Here is a 19,540-nt window from a genome sequence, read left to right as displayed (position 1 = left end):
GCTCCCAACAAAAATTAACCCCAGCGTGAATGGGCGTGTGTGTATACATGTGGTAGGGAATATAGATTGTAAGCTCCACTAGGGTAGGGAGTGATATGATTGGGCAAATATTCTCTGATGTAATCGCTTTGGAATATGTGTGCGCTATATAAATAACTGGTAATAAATAATATAAATAATAATACTATAGCATGATCAGCACCATTCTGCTATGTAACACTACCAGTATCATTCTGCTATGTTTCATGATCAGTATTGTTCTGCTATGTAAAATGACCACACCATACATGTAACATGACCAGCGCCATACTGATATGTAACATGACCAGCGCCATACTGATATGTAACAAAACATGAACAGTATCATTCTGCTATATAACATGACCAGCACCATACTGATATGTAACATGACCGGGTCCAGCACCATACTGCTATTTAACATGACCAGCACCATACTGATATGTAACATGACCAACATCATTCTGCCAAGTATCATGACCAGCACCATTCTGTTGTGAAAAGCAAAAGCATATTCTTTAAAATGCAACATTCTCTTATTTATCATGATCACAATCATATTTTCCTTTAACAAAAACATCTAAAAAATGTAATATCTGAACCTCATAATACTTAACACCCCCACATATACTGTATGATTTTTTTTTATTGTTATATTTTTTAGCTGCTGCAGCAAACTGCATATTTCATCTCTCAGATAACACAATATTACAATATGAGAAGAGCATTTACCCTAGAAGGAAAGTGTCTGAAGTATCCATAAATAAATAATGTGTGGCTCTAGAATATTAACAAGCAATTGATGAAAGGACCTGTATCATTCACAGACAAGTGTAGGATTCATGCACTCAATAGGCAAGGCTTGTTAATTTCTCTAGGCTGGAATTATATATGCAGATATCACCACTCAATTGCATCCATACTAATGAGGTCATTAGGCATTTTACAGATAATCCCATGCTGGTTTGGCAGCTTCTAATGCATTGAAAACTGGCAATTAGTGTATATGGTGACATTTCACACAATGATGTCATCATCCACTCCATACTCTAGGAACACGACTAATAGTTATACTGACTGTACGGACCCAATAAAAAAAAGAAACAACTAAAAAAAACACCTCACCATAGCATCTCACTTGTAGCCTGTCCGATTCCCAGTACAAAATGTATTAATGCGTTCTACAACAAATGTACCATACAAGTCACAAATAACATTATACATAGAAACATAAAAACACAAAGTTTGACGGCAGATAAGAACCATTTGGCCCATCTAGTCTGCCCATGTATAGATTTTCAGTAACAATAATATAAGACTTCTTTTATGAAGCATGCTGGATGTGCATTAGAAATCGCTTTGAATTTGCACCAATGCACCTAGGTGGTCCGCCTGTATACTTCGAAGTACAACTACTTATCGTTGCTTGGAGATGCCTCTGCTAGAAGTGTGCATAGGTTTCAAAAGAGGTCTATAAATGAGAAAAGGCTTTATGTGCAAAAGAATGTGTACCCTACTGTCAAGGGCGCAGCTACCATAGGTGCAGGGAGTGCAGCTGCTATAGGGCCCAGAGCACCTTTCCTGTAAAACCTACATGCATTATATACATTTTTCACCATTGTGAAACCAAACTTTTGCCTTTGGGCAGAAACAATGTAGTTATGACCCTGGACCTGCTCATTTTAATGTGACATGAAATGAACGGTAGGGCATTATAATGTTACAGACGCTGTATGTCAAAATATGAATTGAGGGTACTTTGTTGCATAATGTGTACCGACAGCCCTACAATGTGACATAATGTTAACTACTGTAAGGCACTACTAAGGTTCAGAAAATAAACTAGGGCACTACTACAGGGCATAAAATTAACAACTGCTGCAAAGAGGTGTCTCTCTAGAACTAATGCCCCCCCTACACTTGTGCGATGCCCCGCAACGCGACACCGCGGGGCATCGCACATGAACTGCCAAAGTGATTACCATGCGATAATCACGTGATAGGTATGTCACCGCTGAGCGGGAGCTGTCTCTGTCCGCCCCCGGCGGGTTTCCATCGCAGTGCGATATATCGCATGTGTTAACAAAAACACATGCGATCGCACTGCGATGTGATAAATATTAAGTGCAGCACATAAGACCGTGCAACGCGATGGCTGACCGGCGTGCCCGCACATCGCGTTGCATGGTGCACAATATGTGCATACAATCACCCGATTGATCGCACAGATGCCATCGAAATCGCATGATTGTATGCCGTATCATATAAGTGTACGGGCCTCATTAGGGTCTACTACAGTATGATTCAGAAAATGAACTAGTGCACTATTAAAGGTCATAAAATTAACAACTGCTGCAGAGAGGTGTCTCTCTAGAAGACAGGGGTCCCTTCAATATGTTGCTACGGGGCCCACAAAATTCTGGCTATGCCCCTGCCTACTGTGTTCATGTTATAAGGCACATACTCTAGGGGGTTATTCAGGTTTGTTAGCAAACCAAAAAAGCACACGAATGGGCAAAACCATGTTGCACTGCAGGTGGGGCAGATGTAACGTGCAGAGAGAGTTAGATTTGGGTGTGCTATATTGTTTCTGTGCACTGGCTGCTTTATTTTTACACTGCAATTTATATTTCAGTTTGAACACACCCCACCGAAATCTAACTCTCTCTGCACATGTTACATATAAATAAATATCCATTCACTGTGACGTTGTGTAAAACTAAAGTTTTGCAGAATGAAAATGGTTGCAGGCGTATGAGAAGCGAGGAACACCACTCTCTACTACAATTGCTTTGTTAAATGAAATCTTGTTTTCGCACTGCTCTGCAAAACTAGCAGAACAAGTGTGTATATGTGTATGCTTTGCCCAATTGCTCCCATCAGCTAGTGCAATCTTTTAGTCCACTGCCAATGCCTCAAACTGCAAATGCCACCAAATTGTTCCACAAAGTACTCCACTTTGGTGGAACAGCAGATTTACCACATCATTTTTAAAGGCGACAACAACAGATGTTTGTATTTATTTTAACTTATTTTGTACTTTTTTTTTTTACATATGTATTTAATTGTATTTTACATAGGAATTGTGTCTTTACTATGTACCATATTACTAACACTGCCTAGACACAGGCAGACTGGCTGATGTGTATGTAAAACTGCATATTGTGTACTGTAATGTTAACATTTACCACTAACACTGTCAAGCCCTATCTCCTAACTTGCCTACTCTCCCGGAACGGCCAAGAGGCTCCTGAAAATAGTGTGGCGCTCCTGGCCTCCAGGAAAAGTGGAAAAGTCTCCCAGCCGAACCCCAACAGTTGTTGCTGTCCGGGACGGGTCTGATGACACGATTAACGCTGAATCGCGTCATGGTGGCCCCGATCCCTGCCTCACAGCACAGGTAATCCTGACATTGTGAAGCGGGGAGAGGCCACGATCACATGGTCATGCCATCATGCCCCCCAATCCCGCCCCTATTCAGCATCACATGCCCAGCTATGCCCCCTCATGTCGTACCTCCCCCCTCCTGCAGTGCCAACTTTTCTGACCCCTCACGTGCCTGAATGTCAGCATGTATGCCTAAGCTAGGTGCATATGCTATCATCAACCACCAACATATACTACTAATTTCACCTATGTAAAACTGTTACATATTTTAATCCTGCAGAGCACACCATCTCTTGAAATGCATTAATCTCTGCAAGCTGCATCTTTTTGGTCATATTTTACGGTGCACTCAACTCTACTATGCATCAGCCCTTGAGATATTTGTATTACTGGAATCAGTACGAAAAACTGGAGGCCGGGATCCTGCTAGTATAACAACAGCGGGATCCCAGCCACTGGTATGCCGGCAGCAGGGCGAGCGATAGAAAGCCCCTTACGGGCTCGCTGCGCTCACCACGCTGCAGGCACGGTGGCTCGCTGCGAGCGTCACAGGTTATATTCTCCCTCTATGGGTGTCGTGGACACCCATAGAGGGAGAAAAGGCTGTGGCGCCGGAATTCCGGGGCGGTATTTCACAGCTAGTCCTGATTCAGGCGTTGGCATTTTGAAGTCTAGGATCCTGACTAGCGGTATTGTAACCGCATCCCGTATTACCAGCCTTCTTATTTTACTCCAATGTTGACATCATTCAATTAACAGAAAGGTTTTGTAATAGTAATCAATAGTTGATTTATTTGATTTGACTTGTTTATTTACCAAAGTATTTTGAGCATTATTACGTACATTACTATAGTTCCATTGAATCCAAGTACATTAAGTTCCACACATGAGTTCTATTAGTTGTACCATCAGAGAAAAAGGACAATGCTTAACCAGATTACCTACAACCTTATACCCTCATTCTGCCCTATGCACATTCAACAAATTGGAATGAACGTTTAGGTTTATGAAAAGAAAAAAAAACAGGATGATGTTTGGAGCAATCCACACAAGCAATAATTTCTACTTTAACAAGTATCCATACCTTTAACTGCTCATCTACAACTCTAGTAACTTCACCCGCCATTGCTTCCAATGTCTCTTGAATTGGGCTTGGCAAACTATTGGCTCCAGCCCATGATGCACCTCCAAGGTGATATAGATTTGGCAAAAGCTGCAACATGAAATAGATACATGTTAAAAAAAAAAAAATTACAGAAAAATTTGCTTTTTTAAAGAAATTTTTATAAAATAAAAAATTGACCTCTATAGTCAACATAATGCAATCACTAGCAGCACTTACAGTTTTTGAATTCTTAGCATCCCGCATGAGTCTCTCTGCAGACTTAACATCTTCTAGTACAAAATCAATGCCACAGTTTCTCAGGGAGTTTAAATGATCTTGAACTTTGACACAAATTCTGTCAATCATCTGTAAAGCACAAAGAAACAGAGTTGTGGACACTACCTTACATCACTGGTAAAGAATGAAGCAAATACATTCAAAGCCAGCTGTGTTATGTCCACCAATTATACATATTGGTTTGCAAAGACAGGCTACTATATACAATTTGCTCTAAGGACTTCCACCCTCTATTGACTATTGCCATAACCTCCCCTGGACATAACGACTCTCACTACGAATGCCTCTACCTGTTGAAATATTAACTCTGTCATGTGTGTCTATTATCTTATCGGGTATGGGACTCAGGGTCGACACACATTGGGTCAACACCTATTGGCCGACAGTGAGTAGGTAGACACAGGAAATAGGTCGAAACGTCCATTAGGTCGACATGAAAAAGGTCGACATGAGGTTTTTGGGCGTCGTTTTCTTCGTAGAGTGACCGGGAACCCCAATTGGTGCACCATGTCTCCTCACATATATTAACACCGTATAGGGAGCTAGATGAATATATTAAGATAGAGGGTGAGATGGGAAGAAGGATAGTAAGAAAAGAAAAGGAAATTATACTCCGTAAAAAGAGAAAATTCGCCCGTGATAAATTAAGAGAAAAAGGAGAAAAGTATCCTGAGGGACCGGAGGTATCGAGACACAACAGAAGAAAATAGGGAACACAGGGAAGAAACTCCCTGTGATTGTGAATAGAGTCTCTTTCCTAAAAAACTCTCTCCTCAGAGATACATAAGGAGGAATTTTCAACAGGGATTTCAGTGGAAGAGAAATCATGTATCACAGAGGGAAAGATACTATAGAAGAGGAGATCTAATCATAGAAAAATACTGATATAGACCAGAAAAATCTTATAGGAGAAATCCACTCAATAGAAACACTCATATGAGAGATCCACCCTATAGTAATACTTTCTATGTGAAGAACGAATGGAGGAGAAGTCAAGAAACAAGAGACTATCAACCCCTAAGAACAGAGAACAGGTATAGGGCATTCAATGATGAAGCTTTTTTAGGAGGGAACAGGCAGAGATCCAAAAGATTCTAGTCTTTAGGAGAGAGAAAAAGAAAAGAGGCAAAAGAGGGAAAGGGTTGAATGAGAAAAAGAAAGTGGAAAGTAGGGAAAGGGGAAAAATAAAGATTTTTAATCTGAGTAATGACGAACTCACGAAAGATGAAAAAGGTATAAATTTTGCCCCAAACAACAAATTCGAAGTCTATTTGGATGTTCAAAATTTTGTGAGGAAAGTGTCCCTAAAAAACATATTTTCTCTCTCAAAAAGGTAAAACAACATTAGCTAAAGATCCACTCAGACCAAAATCTACTTTTAACCCCACTTTCAACCGCGGTTGCTTTATAGATAGTTTTAATAAAGCCGTGATTGCAGATTTGGAAGAGATAGCATTAAAACCGGAAAATAATCAGAACATCACAAAAGCAGAAAGAGAAGCGACTGAGAGCTTTAGTCAAAATACCAGTATAATAATTAAACCAGCGGACGAAGGGGGGGCCACGGTCATTATGGATGTAGAGAAATATGAAAATGAAATCAAAAGACAATTAGAGGACAGAGAGACTTATCTACCATTAAGAGGTAATCTGAGTGAGAAAATAGAAAATAATCTAAGCAAATTATTACTGAAATATAGAGGTAACAATAGTATAACAGAGAAGGAAGAGAAGTATATTACAGTGAAAGATCCTAGTCTCCCTGTATATTATGTTTTACCTAAAATCCATAAGGATCAAGAAAACCCCCCGGGGAGACCTATTGTCGCAAGTATTAATTTCATCACGGCAAACTTATCGCACTTTATTGATTATCACCTTCAGCCCAAGGTCCTTAAAATAAGATCTTATATTAAGGATACCACAGACATTTTACATTAACTAAATGGAATAGAGTGGAAGGAAAATTTTATTTTAGGTACAGCTGACATCAGTAGCTTATATACAGTAATTGGTCATGTAAAAGGTGTACAAGCAGTAGAGTACCATTTAGTTAATAACGAGGCCATCAAGGAAAAAAATCCCCTTCCTGTTGGAAAGTATAGAATTTATTTTGAATAATAATTTCTTTTGGCACAATGGTAAATATTTCTAAAAGGTATGAGGGACCGCAGTGGGCAAATGATTTGCTCCTTCGTATGCTAATCTTTTCATGGGCCTATGGGAGGATGTTTATGTCTGGGGTAATGAATTTTTAAAGAATATTAACTTATGGTATTGTTTTATAGATGATGTTTTTATTTGGGAAGGTGATGAGGACCTTTTAAAACGCTATTATAATATACTTAATAAGAACAATTTTAATATTAACTTAGTTTTTAATATCAGTCAAGCAGAGATTAACTTCCTTGATCTTATGATATATGTAAAGGAAGGACATCTACACACAAAATCTTTTTTTAAATCCACAGACAGTAATTCTTATATAACATCTGTCAGCAATCATCATCCGAATTGGATTAGAAATATACCAAGAGGTCAACTAAGAGGGATGAGAAGAAACTGCACTGAGGTTGAGATATTTAATGAACAAGCGGGAGAATTGAAAAATAAATTTATAGCAAAAGGATATAAAGAGGGACTAATGGATCAGTGTATCAAAGAATTACTGAGTGCCTATAGAGAGAATATTTTAGAATCTAATGTTAACAATAAGTCCGAAGAACTAGTTTTACCTTTTATCACTTCTTTCAATAGTCAATATAAGGGTATGGAAAAAATAATAAGAAAACACTGCACCTCCTTTTCGAGGGACCCTGTATTAAAGTCAGTTATTCCATCAGAACCTAAGTTTGTTTACCGCAGAGCTCCTAATCTCAGGCAAAAAGTGGTAAAAAAGTGCAATTCCCCCGAAAAAAATCGAACAGAATTAAAACTAGAGGCTTTCATAGGGGGTTCACTACGGCTGGCCGGCGGTCGGGCTCCCGGCGACCAGCATACCGGCGCCGGGAGGCCGACCGCCGGCTTACCGACAGTGTGGGGAGCGCAAATGAGCCCCTTGCGGGCACGGTGGCTACGCGCGCCACACTATTTTATTCTCCCTCTATGGGGGTCGTGGACCCCCACGAGGGAAAATAAGTGTCGGTATGCCGGCTGTCGGGCTCCCGGCGCCGGTATACTGAGCGCCGGGTGCCCGACCGCCGGCATACAGAAGACCACCCTTCATAGCTGTGGTCTTTGCAAAATATGTATGAGTCATACATCAAAGCCTAGTAAAATTTAAAATTTTAAATCCACTGCTACAGGGAAACCTATAATATTAAAGATTTTATTACGTGTGATACTAAAAATTCTATTTATTAGAATGTAAGCGTGGCCTGCAGTATATTGGGAGGACATCACGTCCATTAAAAGTGAGATGGGCAGAACATGTCCGGAATATAGAAAAGGGGCTACTGTCACATTCTGTCTCCAGTCATTTTAAGGAGACACACAATAGCAAATGTGAGGGCCTGGTAAAAGTAATGGGAATAAAATCTGTACATAGCCACTGGCGGAGGAACAATATTGAGGAATCTTTAGCTCAAACAGAAATGAAACTCATTTATGACATAGGTACATTAAACCCCAAAGGGCTCAATATGGACTTCGAAATAAAGTGGTTTTTATAAGTACCCAGTGAGATTTGTATGTATACATTTTAGCCTCTCTCTGATTTGGAAGAATACTTGGGGTTATTACATTTTTTTTTTTATGTGGAACCCTTTGTATGTTATATCTAAGTGTTTATGTTTTTAATTGGTATTATTGCTATTGGTCAGGAGAGTGTGGGAATAATTTTTACATTTTGAAATGTTAGAAGGCAGCTTGTAGATAAAGGAGCTGGGTGACCCGGAAGAAGGTGTACTTCCGGTGAGCGGTGGAATGCAAGCGTGGCAGGTGGCCGGAAGAGAAAGGGGATCCTTCCGGACATTATTTAGAAATTCACCCCATTTGGCTGTTCTTTCCCCTTCAACTCTGCATCACCATCATTTCCAGCCCCCTTGGTTTTCATCCCAATTACAGAACATCCTTGATACTTGGCTTTCTCATGGATACAGTAGCAACTCTGCAGAAATACTGTATGTCATGTTTAAGTTTGAACCCTGCAGAAATTGTAGTGAAACATGCAAATCTGACCAGGGGCCTAATTCAGACCTGATCGTAGCAGCAAATTTGTTAGCAGATGGGCAAAACCATGTGCACTGCAGGGGGAGGGGGCGGGGGGGGGGGGCAGATATAACATGTGCAGAGAGGGATAGATTTGGGTGGGGTGTGATCAAACTGTAATCTAAATTGCGGTGTAAAAATAAAATAGCTGGTATTTACCCTGCACAGAAACAATATAACCCACCCAAATATAACTCTCTCTGCAAATGTTATATCTGCCCCCTGCAGTGCACATGGTTTTGCCCATCTGCTAACACATTTGGTGCTTTGATCAGGTCTGAATAAGGCCCCAGGGGTGCTAGAACTTGTGCATTTTGTGACTCTTTTTGCAATTTTCAAGCCTGCTACTTTTATATCATGGAAAGAAGATTACACGCTCCATTTGCTTCAAATCGTCATTGAGAATATAAATGTAAGCATTCACCTGCTGTGTGGTGCTGGTTACAATGCTCTGCTGCAGTCTGTAGGCCTGCTCTTGAAGGTACTTTCGTGTCTCATGGTTTCTCAGCAAATAGTTTTCAATCTTAGAAAGAGAAACAGAAGTGGCATCAAAATAACCTGTTATTACCACAGCAGACACAAAATATATGCTGACAAGAAACACATCACGTTACTCTGAATCTGAACTTCATTAGGAGGGACTTCATTGTTTATGAGAGAAATAAAAAGGTTTGTTAGTCTAGAGGGCCACTTACACAGCAGCTAATGACTTTTCATTGATTTCTTTATTAATAGATGATTTCTACATTCGAAAAAGCGCTTGCAAATATTATTGCATACAATAATAAAATGTTCAAGTATTTATACCAAGCACACACTGCACATTAAAACTATTCACTAGTTTACTATGGAACATTGAGATTACATTCAATAATTAAGGAAGCAACGTTTATTCATGTTGTCGACATCTCTACGCAATATCTATAAAGCAAATAACAAAAGCAGAATAATACATAGAGATAAAAGGCACAAGAGTAAAAGCTTCTTACCTGCAGTTACACTAAATAATGCAAACTGCTGTATAACATTTTTTCAAATGATCTCTCTCTTTCTATATATATATATATATATATATATATCTGCAGAAATAGTGGCACACCCAGCGGACTTGTGAAGAAAAAACACGACACTCAGTTTTCTATTACCAAGAGTTGTGCACCGCGGCTGCATTGATTTTCAAGGAGATTGGGAGTGCCTGCTAATTTGGGACATATACACATATATATATATATATATATATATATATATATATATATATATTTCTCCGGCTGGGTCCACAGGTTATCCACAGGATAACATTGGGATACGCCGGAGCGACAGCGGAAATGGCACCAAACGGTCACGAGCTTTCTGGCCTCCCAGGATGCATCGGGGCTTCGCCATATAATCCCGCCCAATCACTCAGTCAAATCAGTTTTTAAAATAAATAATGCAAACTGCTGTATAACATTTTTTCAAATGATCTCTCTCTTTCTATATATATATATATATATATATCTGCAGAAATAGTGGCACACCCAGCGGACTTGTGAAGAAAAAACACGACACTCAGTTTTCTATTACCAAGAGTTGTGCACCGCGGCTGCATTGATTTTCAAGGAGATTGGGAGTGCCTGCTAATTTGGGACATATACACATATATATATATATATATATATATATATATATATATTTCTCCGGCTGGGTCCACAGGTTATCCACAGGATAACATTGGGATACGCCGGAGCGACAGCGGAAATGGCACCAAACGGTCACGAGCTTTCTGGCCTCCCAGGATGCATCGGGGCTTCGCCATATAATCCCGCCCAATCACTCAGTCAAATCAGTTTTTTGTTTGGTGCAGCAGGAGCCGGACCATGGTCACAGGGCTGCGATTAAATAGCAGCCTGAAGCTTTTATTCTTTTATTTTTATAGTCTTACTATGATTTTTTTTTAGTGACTTTTCTTAACAGCGTCTTAAACGCATATTAGAAAGAGTCGCTCCAACAACTCTCCACCGGGTCGCAACAATGCTTACCTTCGCAATATAGTGCTGTCTCGACGTGCGTCTGTGTCGGATGATTCTAGCAGGTCCAGCAGACGTAACCAGGCTGTGGACGGAGCATGGGGAGAAGGTCAGTCAATCTTTTTTTCTTACCAGGGGGTTCGGACACAGCTTCACTGTATTGGAGGAGACTACAAACAGTGGTTGATGCGCCGCCACTCTTAAGTGCAACAGCGCTATGCTTTAGGGATCTTTGGCACCAGGACTAGGTGAGGCCGCAATCCTTAGTTTAACGGAGGGAGTTAGACGCTCTCCTGGCCGCCCCTCCCCCAAGTTTATGACCAGTTTCCGTGCGTCTCCCGTCCATGAACTAATGATCTAACTTCCATCTCAGACGCTACCGGGAGGGTACTTGGTCGCAGCTTAGACGCTGTGATGGTGTACACTAGACTTTCCGCCTAGACCCGGTCGCAGACAGGAGCGTCTGCATACACTTATCGTTCAATGAGCGTCTGTGTCCATTAAAGAGCATCTGTGTCTCTCATCAGTCATCAAGAGCGGCAGTGTACACTAGTAGCGTCTGAATCCACTCAGCGTCTTGCGAGCGTATTGATGGAGATGGAAGTGTGGTGAGTCTCCCTGTATCCCACTCTACGGAGAAAGGGTTATACAGTACTAAAAATTCTCTCTACTTGTTAGTATGAATTGTTATTTTTTGGTACATATTGCATATGAGGCCTGTACATTACTGTTGTTTTCTGCATGATATGTTTGAAAAAACTGGTTAAAACAGAAATACAATTGTCCCATTTACTTGTAAGTAATTTTTATAGTTGATTGTATTCTCATATGACAACGTCTAATATTTTAACATGTGACTGACTGCTAGTATGTGTGCTGACTTTTATATGTTGTCAGTTCTATTCTGAACCTCAATTCAGGTGCACGGTTGTGGTCAGATTGATCTCACTTCTATATATATTTATATATAGGTGATTTTCAGTCACAAATTGTGTAGTTATAATAACAGAATATTACTATGTCTGTGAGCGGCAAAAGTGACAATGAGAACTTATCAGGCACTCCTACATCCTTAACATGTTTATCTTGTAAAACAGGGTTAATTGGAATAGGCCAGTTGGTCACTTATGAGGGGTTATGTGCAAACTGTTTTGCTTATCGGCAAAGTAAAAAGCAGGATTTGGTTCAACAACCAGCAGAGCCACTATGGAGTATGGTCGCGCAGACTTTGTCTTCAATAGCGGACAGATTAACTCCTGCAGTTCCACCCCAGGGAATAGGTTACACTATTAACCCATACATGCAGCTCCCTCCTTATGGTTTGGTTCCAGTAGCTTCTATAAGTAACCAGGCTATTAACCAAGGTACAGGTAAGACTAATAGAGATACGTCTATGTTGCAGACTACACAAAATGATACAACAGATGATGATACAGTATATTCAAATACTCTGTATGATGATCAGTCGCAGAGTTTCAGCTCAGAGGATGTAGCTGAACTTATTGACGCAATTAAGGCTATTCTCTCTTTGGAAGAATCAGCCAAAACAGTGTCAAAATCTAAAGCACCTGTGTTTAAACAAACAAAAACAGTTAAAACTGAATTCCCAGGGTCAGAGGATCTGACGGAAAATGATGGAAGAACCCTGGGTTACGCCCAGTAAAAAATATAAAATTCTGAAAAAATGGGATTCTTATTATCCATTTCCGGCTGCGGATTGTTCAAAAAGAGAAGTTCCTCCTAAAGTAGATGCACATGTACTGCAACTTGTGCATAAATTTGCTTTGCCATTGTCATCTACATCACTAAATGATGTCACAGACAGAAGGGTAGATAGCTTCTTGAAAAATATATTTTCTCTCTCAGGAGCGGTGGCAAGGCCTGCTATGGCTTCAGCCTGGATGGCAAAGGCAATGGGAGAATGCGTGGAGGAACTAGAGAATGGCCTCTCCCCTCCTAATAGGGAGCAGGAGTATCATCTAGGCCGTATAAGACAAGCTGCCCAACATTTGGAAGAAGCAGCAATTGATATGGGTACGATTGCATCTAAAGCATCTGCTTTGGCAGTAGCCGCTCGTAAGAGCAATTTGGCTACGAACTTGGAAAGCAGATGCAGAATCCAAGAAAGCTCTGGAAGCATTGCCTTTCATTGGTAATATATTGTTTGGGAAACAATTTCCAGATATTCTAAAATCGGAAGCTGAATCCAAAAAAGTCAGATTTCCGGCTAGTTATAACCCTAAGACTAGGGGTTCAAAATTTCGGCCATTTCGATGGCAAGGCAAAGCAAAAGCTAAAGAGGAGTCTAAGCAATCCCAGTTCAATAGATCAGCCAGGGGTAGGAAGCAATGGGCTAGTAGAAAGCCAGCTTCCAAGCCTGAACAGAATCCATCAGCCTGAGGAGACGGGCCTCCGCTTGGAGGATTCCAGGGTTGGGGGCCGACTCCTTCATTTTGCACAAATATGGCAACATCGACGACAGATGCTTGGGTGCAGAAGGTGGTATCTCTCGGTTATGGGTTCCAATTCAGGAGGCAGCCTCCTCAAAGTTTTTTTTGCACCAGCCCATCACATATAGAGTCGAAGGCCAATGCCCTGCAAGAAGCAGTTCAGAAATTGCTTCAGTCTGGTGTGATTATCCCGGTACCCCCATCACAACGGGGACAGGGTTTTTACTCCAATCTATTTTTGATTCCGACCAATTCTCAATCTCAAAATGTTAAACAAATACATTTGAATTCCAAGGTTCCACATGGAGACGTTACGCTCTACAGTGTTGGCTATGGAACCGGGAGATTACATGGGATCTCTGGATATACAGGATGCTTACCTACATGTGCCTATACCACGGTCTCATCAATGTTACCTCAGGTTTGCCATCCTCCAGCAACATTTTCAGTTCCAAGCCTTGCCCTTCGGGCTAGCAACAGCACCCAGGGTATTTACCAAAATTATGGTGGTTATGGCAGCTTATCTCCGCAAGCAGGTGATAAGAATATTTCCATACCTCAACGACCTTTTAATCCTAGCACATTCGCAGGAATTACTTTTGAGCCATCTTCAACAGACAGTAGTTTGTCTACAAAGACACGGGTGGCTCATCAACTGGGAAAAGTCATCTCAGAATCCGTCACAACGGATGGTTCATTTGGGGGCCATATTGGATTCAGGTCTACAGAGAATTTTCTTACCAGAGCAATAGCCAAGGTGTAGGTCATGATTCAGGAGTCGTTGCACACTCAGTCCATGCAGCAATGCGACTGTTGGGTCTGATGGTGTCAACCTTTGACATGGTGTAATATGCACAATTCCACTCCAGACCTCTACAGCACCTTATTCTGACCAAATGGAACGGAAATCCTCAGACAATAAAAAGATAGATGATAAAGTTTCCGGTAAATGTAAGAAGGTCTCTAGCTTGGTGGCTACAGAGGGACCATTTAAACAAGGGGAGACCCTTTTGGATAAAGGAATGGCAAGTCCTGACAATAGATGCCAGTCTTCAGGGCTGGGGAGCGGTGCTCTAAAGCCTTTGGTTCCAGGGAAAGTGGTCCATAAGGGAAAGTCACCTGCCAATAAATCTGTTGGAAATAAGGGCCATTTATATGGCTCTAGTTCAGGCAAAGGACAGTCTGCAAGGAAGACCAGTCCAGATCCGCTCAGACAATGCAACAGCGGTAGCGCACCTCAATCATCAGGGAGGAACTCACAGCAAAAGATTGATGGCGGAAGTAACTCACATACTAAGGTGGGCAGAGCTCCATCTTCCAGCATTGTCAGCAGTGTTTGTTCCAGGTGTACTGAACTGGGAAGCGGATTTTCTCAGTCGACACACCATTCAGGAAACCGAATGGGCATTACACCCAGAAGTATTTCAGACTATAGTGAACAGATGGGGTCTGCCAGAGATAGATCTCATGGCGTCTAGTCTGAACAACAAAGTTCCGATGTACGGAGCAAGAACAAAGGATCCCGGAGTGATCCTTGTAGACGCACCGTCAGTAAAATGGAAATTTCATCAGGGATATCTGTTTCCTCCAATCTCTCGGTTACCCAGAGTAGTAATGAAAATAAAGCAAGCAAAGGGAGTCATAATTCTAATAGCTCCAGCTTGGCCCAGAAGGCATTGGTACACAGATCTACTAAGTATGTCCATGGAAGCACCAATACTGCTCCCTCAACGTCCAGATCAGCTAATGCAGGGTCCTTGTTATCACAGCCATCTGGATCGTCTGTCTTTGACGGCGTGGCTGTTGAAACCTCTATCCTAGAAGCTAGAGGATTTTCAAAACAAGTAATTCAAACTATGCTTAGAGCAAGAAAACCTTCTTCAGCTCGTATTTATCATCTAATATGGCAAGCCTATATTCATTGGTGTAGTGAAAAAAGTTTGAATCCAAGACCTTTTAAAGTATCCAGGATTTTGGATTTTCTTCAAGCAGGATTGAATAAGGGGTTGAAAGTAGCTTCCTTGAGGGTTCAAGTATCAGCATTAACTGTATGGTTTCAGAGAAAGATTGCTGACTTACAGGATGTGCGTACTTTCTTTCAGGGAGATGTACACATTCAACCTCCATTTGTTCCTCCTGCAGCTCCCTGGGATTTGAATCTGGTTCTTAAAATCCTTCAGGGACCTCCGTTTGAACCACTTAAGAGAGCAGATCTTAAATGGTTGACGGCTAAGGTACTCCTTCTACTGGCAATGGCGTCAGCTAGAAGAGTGTCAGATTTAGGAGCACTGTCGTGTAAGTCTCCTTTTCTAAGTTTTTTTCCAGATAAGGCAGTTCTCAGAACTAGGCCTGGTTATCTTCCGAAGGTGGTTTCAAAGTTTCACCTTAACAAAGAAATTGTAGTCCCAGCTTTTCAGGTATCAGGACTTTCTGCGGGAGAAGCGTCGCTGGACGTGGTCCGAGCGTTAAGAATCTACATAGAATGTACTAGTGCCATCAGAAAAACAGATTTTCTCTTCATCCTCTACGGATTTCATAGAAGAGGATGGCCTGCTAGTAAACAGACGCTGGCAAGATGGCTCCGAATGACAATTTCAGAAGCTTATTCTCGTGCTGATCTCCCTACTCTGGCTAATGTCTCTGCTCACTCTACACGTAAGGTAGGTCCTTCATGGGCAGCACAACATGGTGCTTCAGCAGAACAGATTTGTAAGGCAGCCACATGGTCTTCCATTAACACATTCATTAGACATTATGCCTTGGATACTTTTGCCTCTCATGACGCTGAATTCAGGCGAAAGGTTCTCCTGTCTAATCAGGAGCGTCCCAACCACTAAAACTGGCTTTGGGAATCCCAATGTTATCCTGTGGATAACCTGTGGACCCAGCCGGAGAAATATAACGTTATGGTAAGAACTTACGGTTGATAACGGGATTTCTCCTATGTCCACAGGTATCCACAGGGGTCCCACCCTGACGCACCTGATTTGAGGATCTTTACAATCACTAAACCTCTTCCCTCTTGCATGGAAGGGTGTACATGTGTGTTCTTATCGCCTGAATAGGTTTCTACCTGATGCTCCTGCCTAAATTGCTGTGGAAATAACTGATTTGACTGAGTCAGTGGGCGGGATTATTTGAAGAAGCCCCGATGCATCCTGGGAGGCCAAAAAGCTTGTTACCGTTTGGTGCCATTTCTGCTGTCGCTCCGGCATATTCCAATGTTATCCTGTGGATACCTGTGGACATAGGAGAAATCCCGTTATCAACGGTAAGTTCTTACCATAACGGTATATATATATATATATATATATATATATATATATATAGCCGGCACTCCATGTTAAGATGTATAATTTGCGCCGGTGCCCTCCTGTTGTCGAACCCTCAGGTACGATCCCAGTATATATGTAGCTTAGGGTGGCACTCAGATGTCTATCAAAAATACACAGACTCCCAAGATGTCAGTCTATATATGTTACCTCAGTGTGCGGCACTCCAAGTACTGAATAGATACATGTTTACAGCCTCCATATAGGTCAACATTTCAATACTATTTATTTCAGCATTTTCATCAGGACTCACAAATATCATAAAGCGTGCTTACCTTTTAACATAAGTGACACCCATACAGTGCTCAAAGTGAGCCGGTATGCAGTGGTATGACATACCGGCACTTCAATTGCACTGACCCGTAAGTTGCTGCTTCCGAAGAAGCGAGCGCATATACAATACCCTTTGAATGCAATATAATAGCCAATAAGTTATTTTTACATTGTATTCTATTGGATGCAACAAATATCCTACGTGAATTTTTGTACATAAAATATTCTATTCTATGTATACAAACTCAGCAAGAGTAAAGCTGGAAATACTAAAAGCATATTGGGCATCCACTTTATTCACCCCGACATTTCGTTGTGCGTCCACAAATGCCACTGGTTGTTTTTGGGATGTTATCCAATATACAGTGTGTATCATGAGTAATCCAAAGTGCAACAGGTCCTTTTTGTAGTCATTTAAAGTATCTCCATTAGCGTGTATTGATAGTGCACTCTACTATACCAAGTACTGGAAATTGTTCAGTGTATGCAGAAGGAAAAATTAAAACCTGAATCATTCTAAAAGTAATAATTCTATGCCAAAAATATATTTTATAATAAATGATGCCCTTACTGTGTTGTAAAATAAATCAGACAAGCGTAACCCTACCTTTTGTAGGGCTTCTTCAGTTTTCTCTGGGTTAGTCTTCAGCGCTTGTGAAGCATCATTCATAGGTATAGGCATAAATCTCAGAGTATAGTTCCTAAAACACCAAATTCAGAAACCCATAGATTTAAAATGCCAAACGAGACAAATTGCCTTAAACATCTACAGTAAATGTGGAAAAAAGGTCCGATCAGCATCATTTAGCTCAGAAACAATTGGACAAACTGCTGGCTGGCATTTCTGACTGGAGTAAACATTCTGATTAAAACCCACTCACTCCATTGTACAATCAACAAAGAATGTCACTAACAAAGTAAAAAAGACCAATCTGCCACGGAATGTAACACTGGGCTACATAGTCAAGTTATGTCAAAGTTCAAATACTTCAGTCAAAACTTTGTTTAAACATAACTGGTCACGCACAACTCACTATACCCATAGACATGCCACCAATGTAGAATGTAGAACCTAGGTGGCACTGCATTTTTTTAGTTCATGAATGACCTTTGAAAGAAAGTTATATAATAGATTTCACCAGCACAAATATAAGAAAAACATATGCACTGTAGAGTAAATTAGCTTCACAAATAGGACCTGAAGGCATTGGTAATTCCTTTTTGGTGATGTTATGCACCTCAATGGGGGGGGCCCAGTGTCATCGGCCCCACTCCCTTACCTGGCAGTAGCAGCTCTTCTCCTCAGCCCAGCAAACACTGCTGTGTGCTAGGCTGCAGTGTGGCAAGGGAAGCACTGAAAATACAATTTGTTCTGTATATTTTTTTTTTTATAAGGGTGCATGGTCACGCCTCTTGTGGTTAGGCCACTCCCCTTGAAAGTACCTGGTCCCAGCCAGAGTGTGTCTACAGAGAAGCAAATAAAATAAAACTCTAATATATAGTAATATATACTGTGATTTCTGAATGTTCAGTTGTTATAAACAGGTAAGTCACAACAGCAAAGAATGGTGGGGAAAGGTACTGTATATTCTTTCATTCCTTTTTTTATTCCTCCATTCAACCTACAGTCTTAAGGTTTATGCATAGGACGAGTCCCACTTGTCCTCTGCAGTGAAGGGGTTAAATAAAAATAAATAAATTCATTCTAAGCCAGTTTATGTTTGAGTTCATTTTAAATTTATGACCTCTATATAGAAATAAAAGATACATTTTAGATTGTATCTCCTTTATGAATCTGGTGTTGAGTGCCCTCACAACAGAAAGTACTTATTTCCCCTTTTCTGTACAGTATATTATGTCATATGTTTAATCTTTTATCCAGTCTTAAACACTGAACTTTTAGCCTCAAAGTGATACTTTGTTACTGTACATTTTAACCTTCACCCAGTGGGAAGGTTAATTGCGCTTGAACACAATAATTCCTTCTGCTGGTTAGTATAAAGATGTATATCATGGAAAATGACATGCAATCAATCAATCAATCAATCAATCAATCAATATATACATTTTTCTTAATGTAGTGCTTCATATGAAACCACATCAGTGTGTTAATTTTAAAAATGGGTTCAAATAATATAGGAAATTATAGGTTTAATAAGCTTTAAATAACGCTGTAGGGTACTGTTATTTTGCTTTGTTGCATACGTCAAAGTAGCGTGTAAAGTGCTTTTTTTTCCACTTTTTTCCCCCCCAACAGCCGCAACAATAACGCAAGCTGCATCATTTTAATGTATGTACTACACTATCCAATCAGTTAACACAATCATACAGTGGCATAACATGTTTTAAATGAAACAGCCTTTATTTTTTAAGGACTGACAACAGATTCCTAAAATGCCCATCAACTTGTCTGCTGCACCCTGTGTGGAGTCACATGTATATAAGAAAATTTGACAGTAGGAT

The 19,540-nt window shown here is 40.6% G+C and overlaps 1 protein-coding gene across 3 annotated transcripts in view; it reads right to left on the bottom strand.

Annotated features, from left to right (window-relative positions):
- Positions 1-19,540, bottom strand: part of CARMIL1 (capping protein regulator and myosin 1 linker 1) — a 581,945-nt gene that overhangs the window by 136,288 nt on the left and 426,117 nt on the right. For all 3 annotated transcript variants that reach the window (XM_063923281.1, XM_063923283.1, XM_063923284.1), the window contains 4 exons: positions 17,685-17,778; positions 9,441-9,539; positions 4,748-4,876; positions 4,490-4,618 (listed from right to left, as the gene is read on the bottom strand). In XM_063923281.1, the coding sequence (XP_063779351.1) occupies positions 4,490-4,618; positions 4,748-4,876; positions 9,441-9,539; positions 17,685-17,778 (451 nt within the window). The remainder of the gene's footprint in view (positions 1-4,489; positions 4,619-4,747; positions 4,877-9,440; positions 9,540-17,684; positions 17,779-19,540) is intronic.

The sequence above is a fragment of the Pseudophryne corroboree genome, chromosome 5 (genome assembly GCF_028390025.1).
Source record: "Pseudophryne corroboree isolate aPseCor3 chromosome 5, aPseCor3.hap2, whole genome shotgun sequence".
NCBI lineage: Eukaryota > Metazoa > Chordata > Amphibia > Anura > Myobatrachidae > Pseudophryne > Pseudophryne corroboree.
Note: the sequence above shows the minus strand (reverse complement) of the source record. Positions and strands in the feature narration are given on the sequence as shown.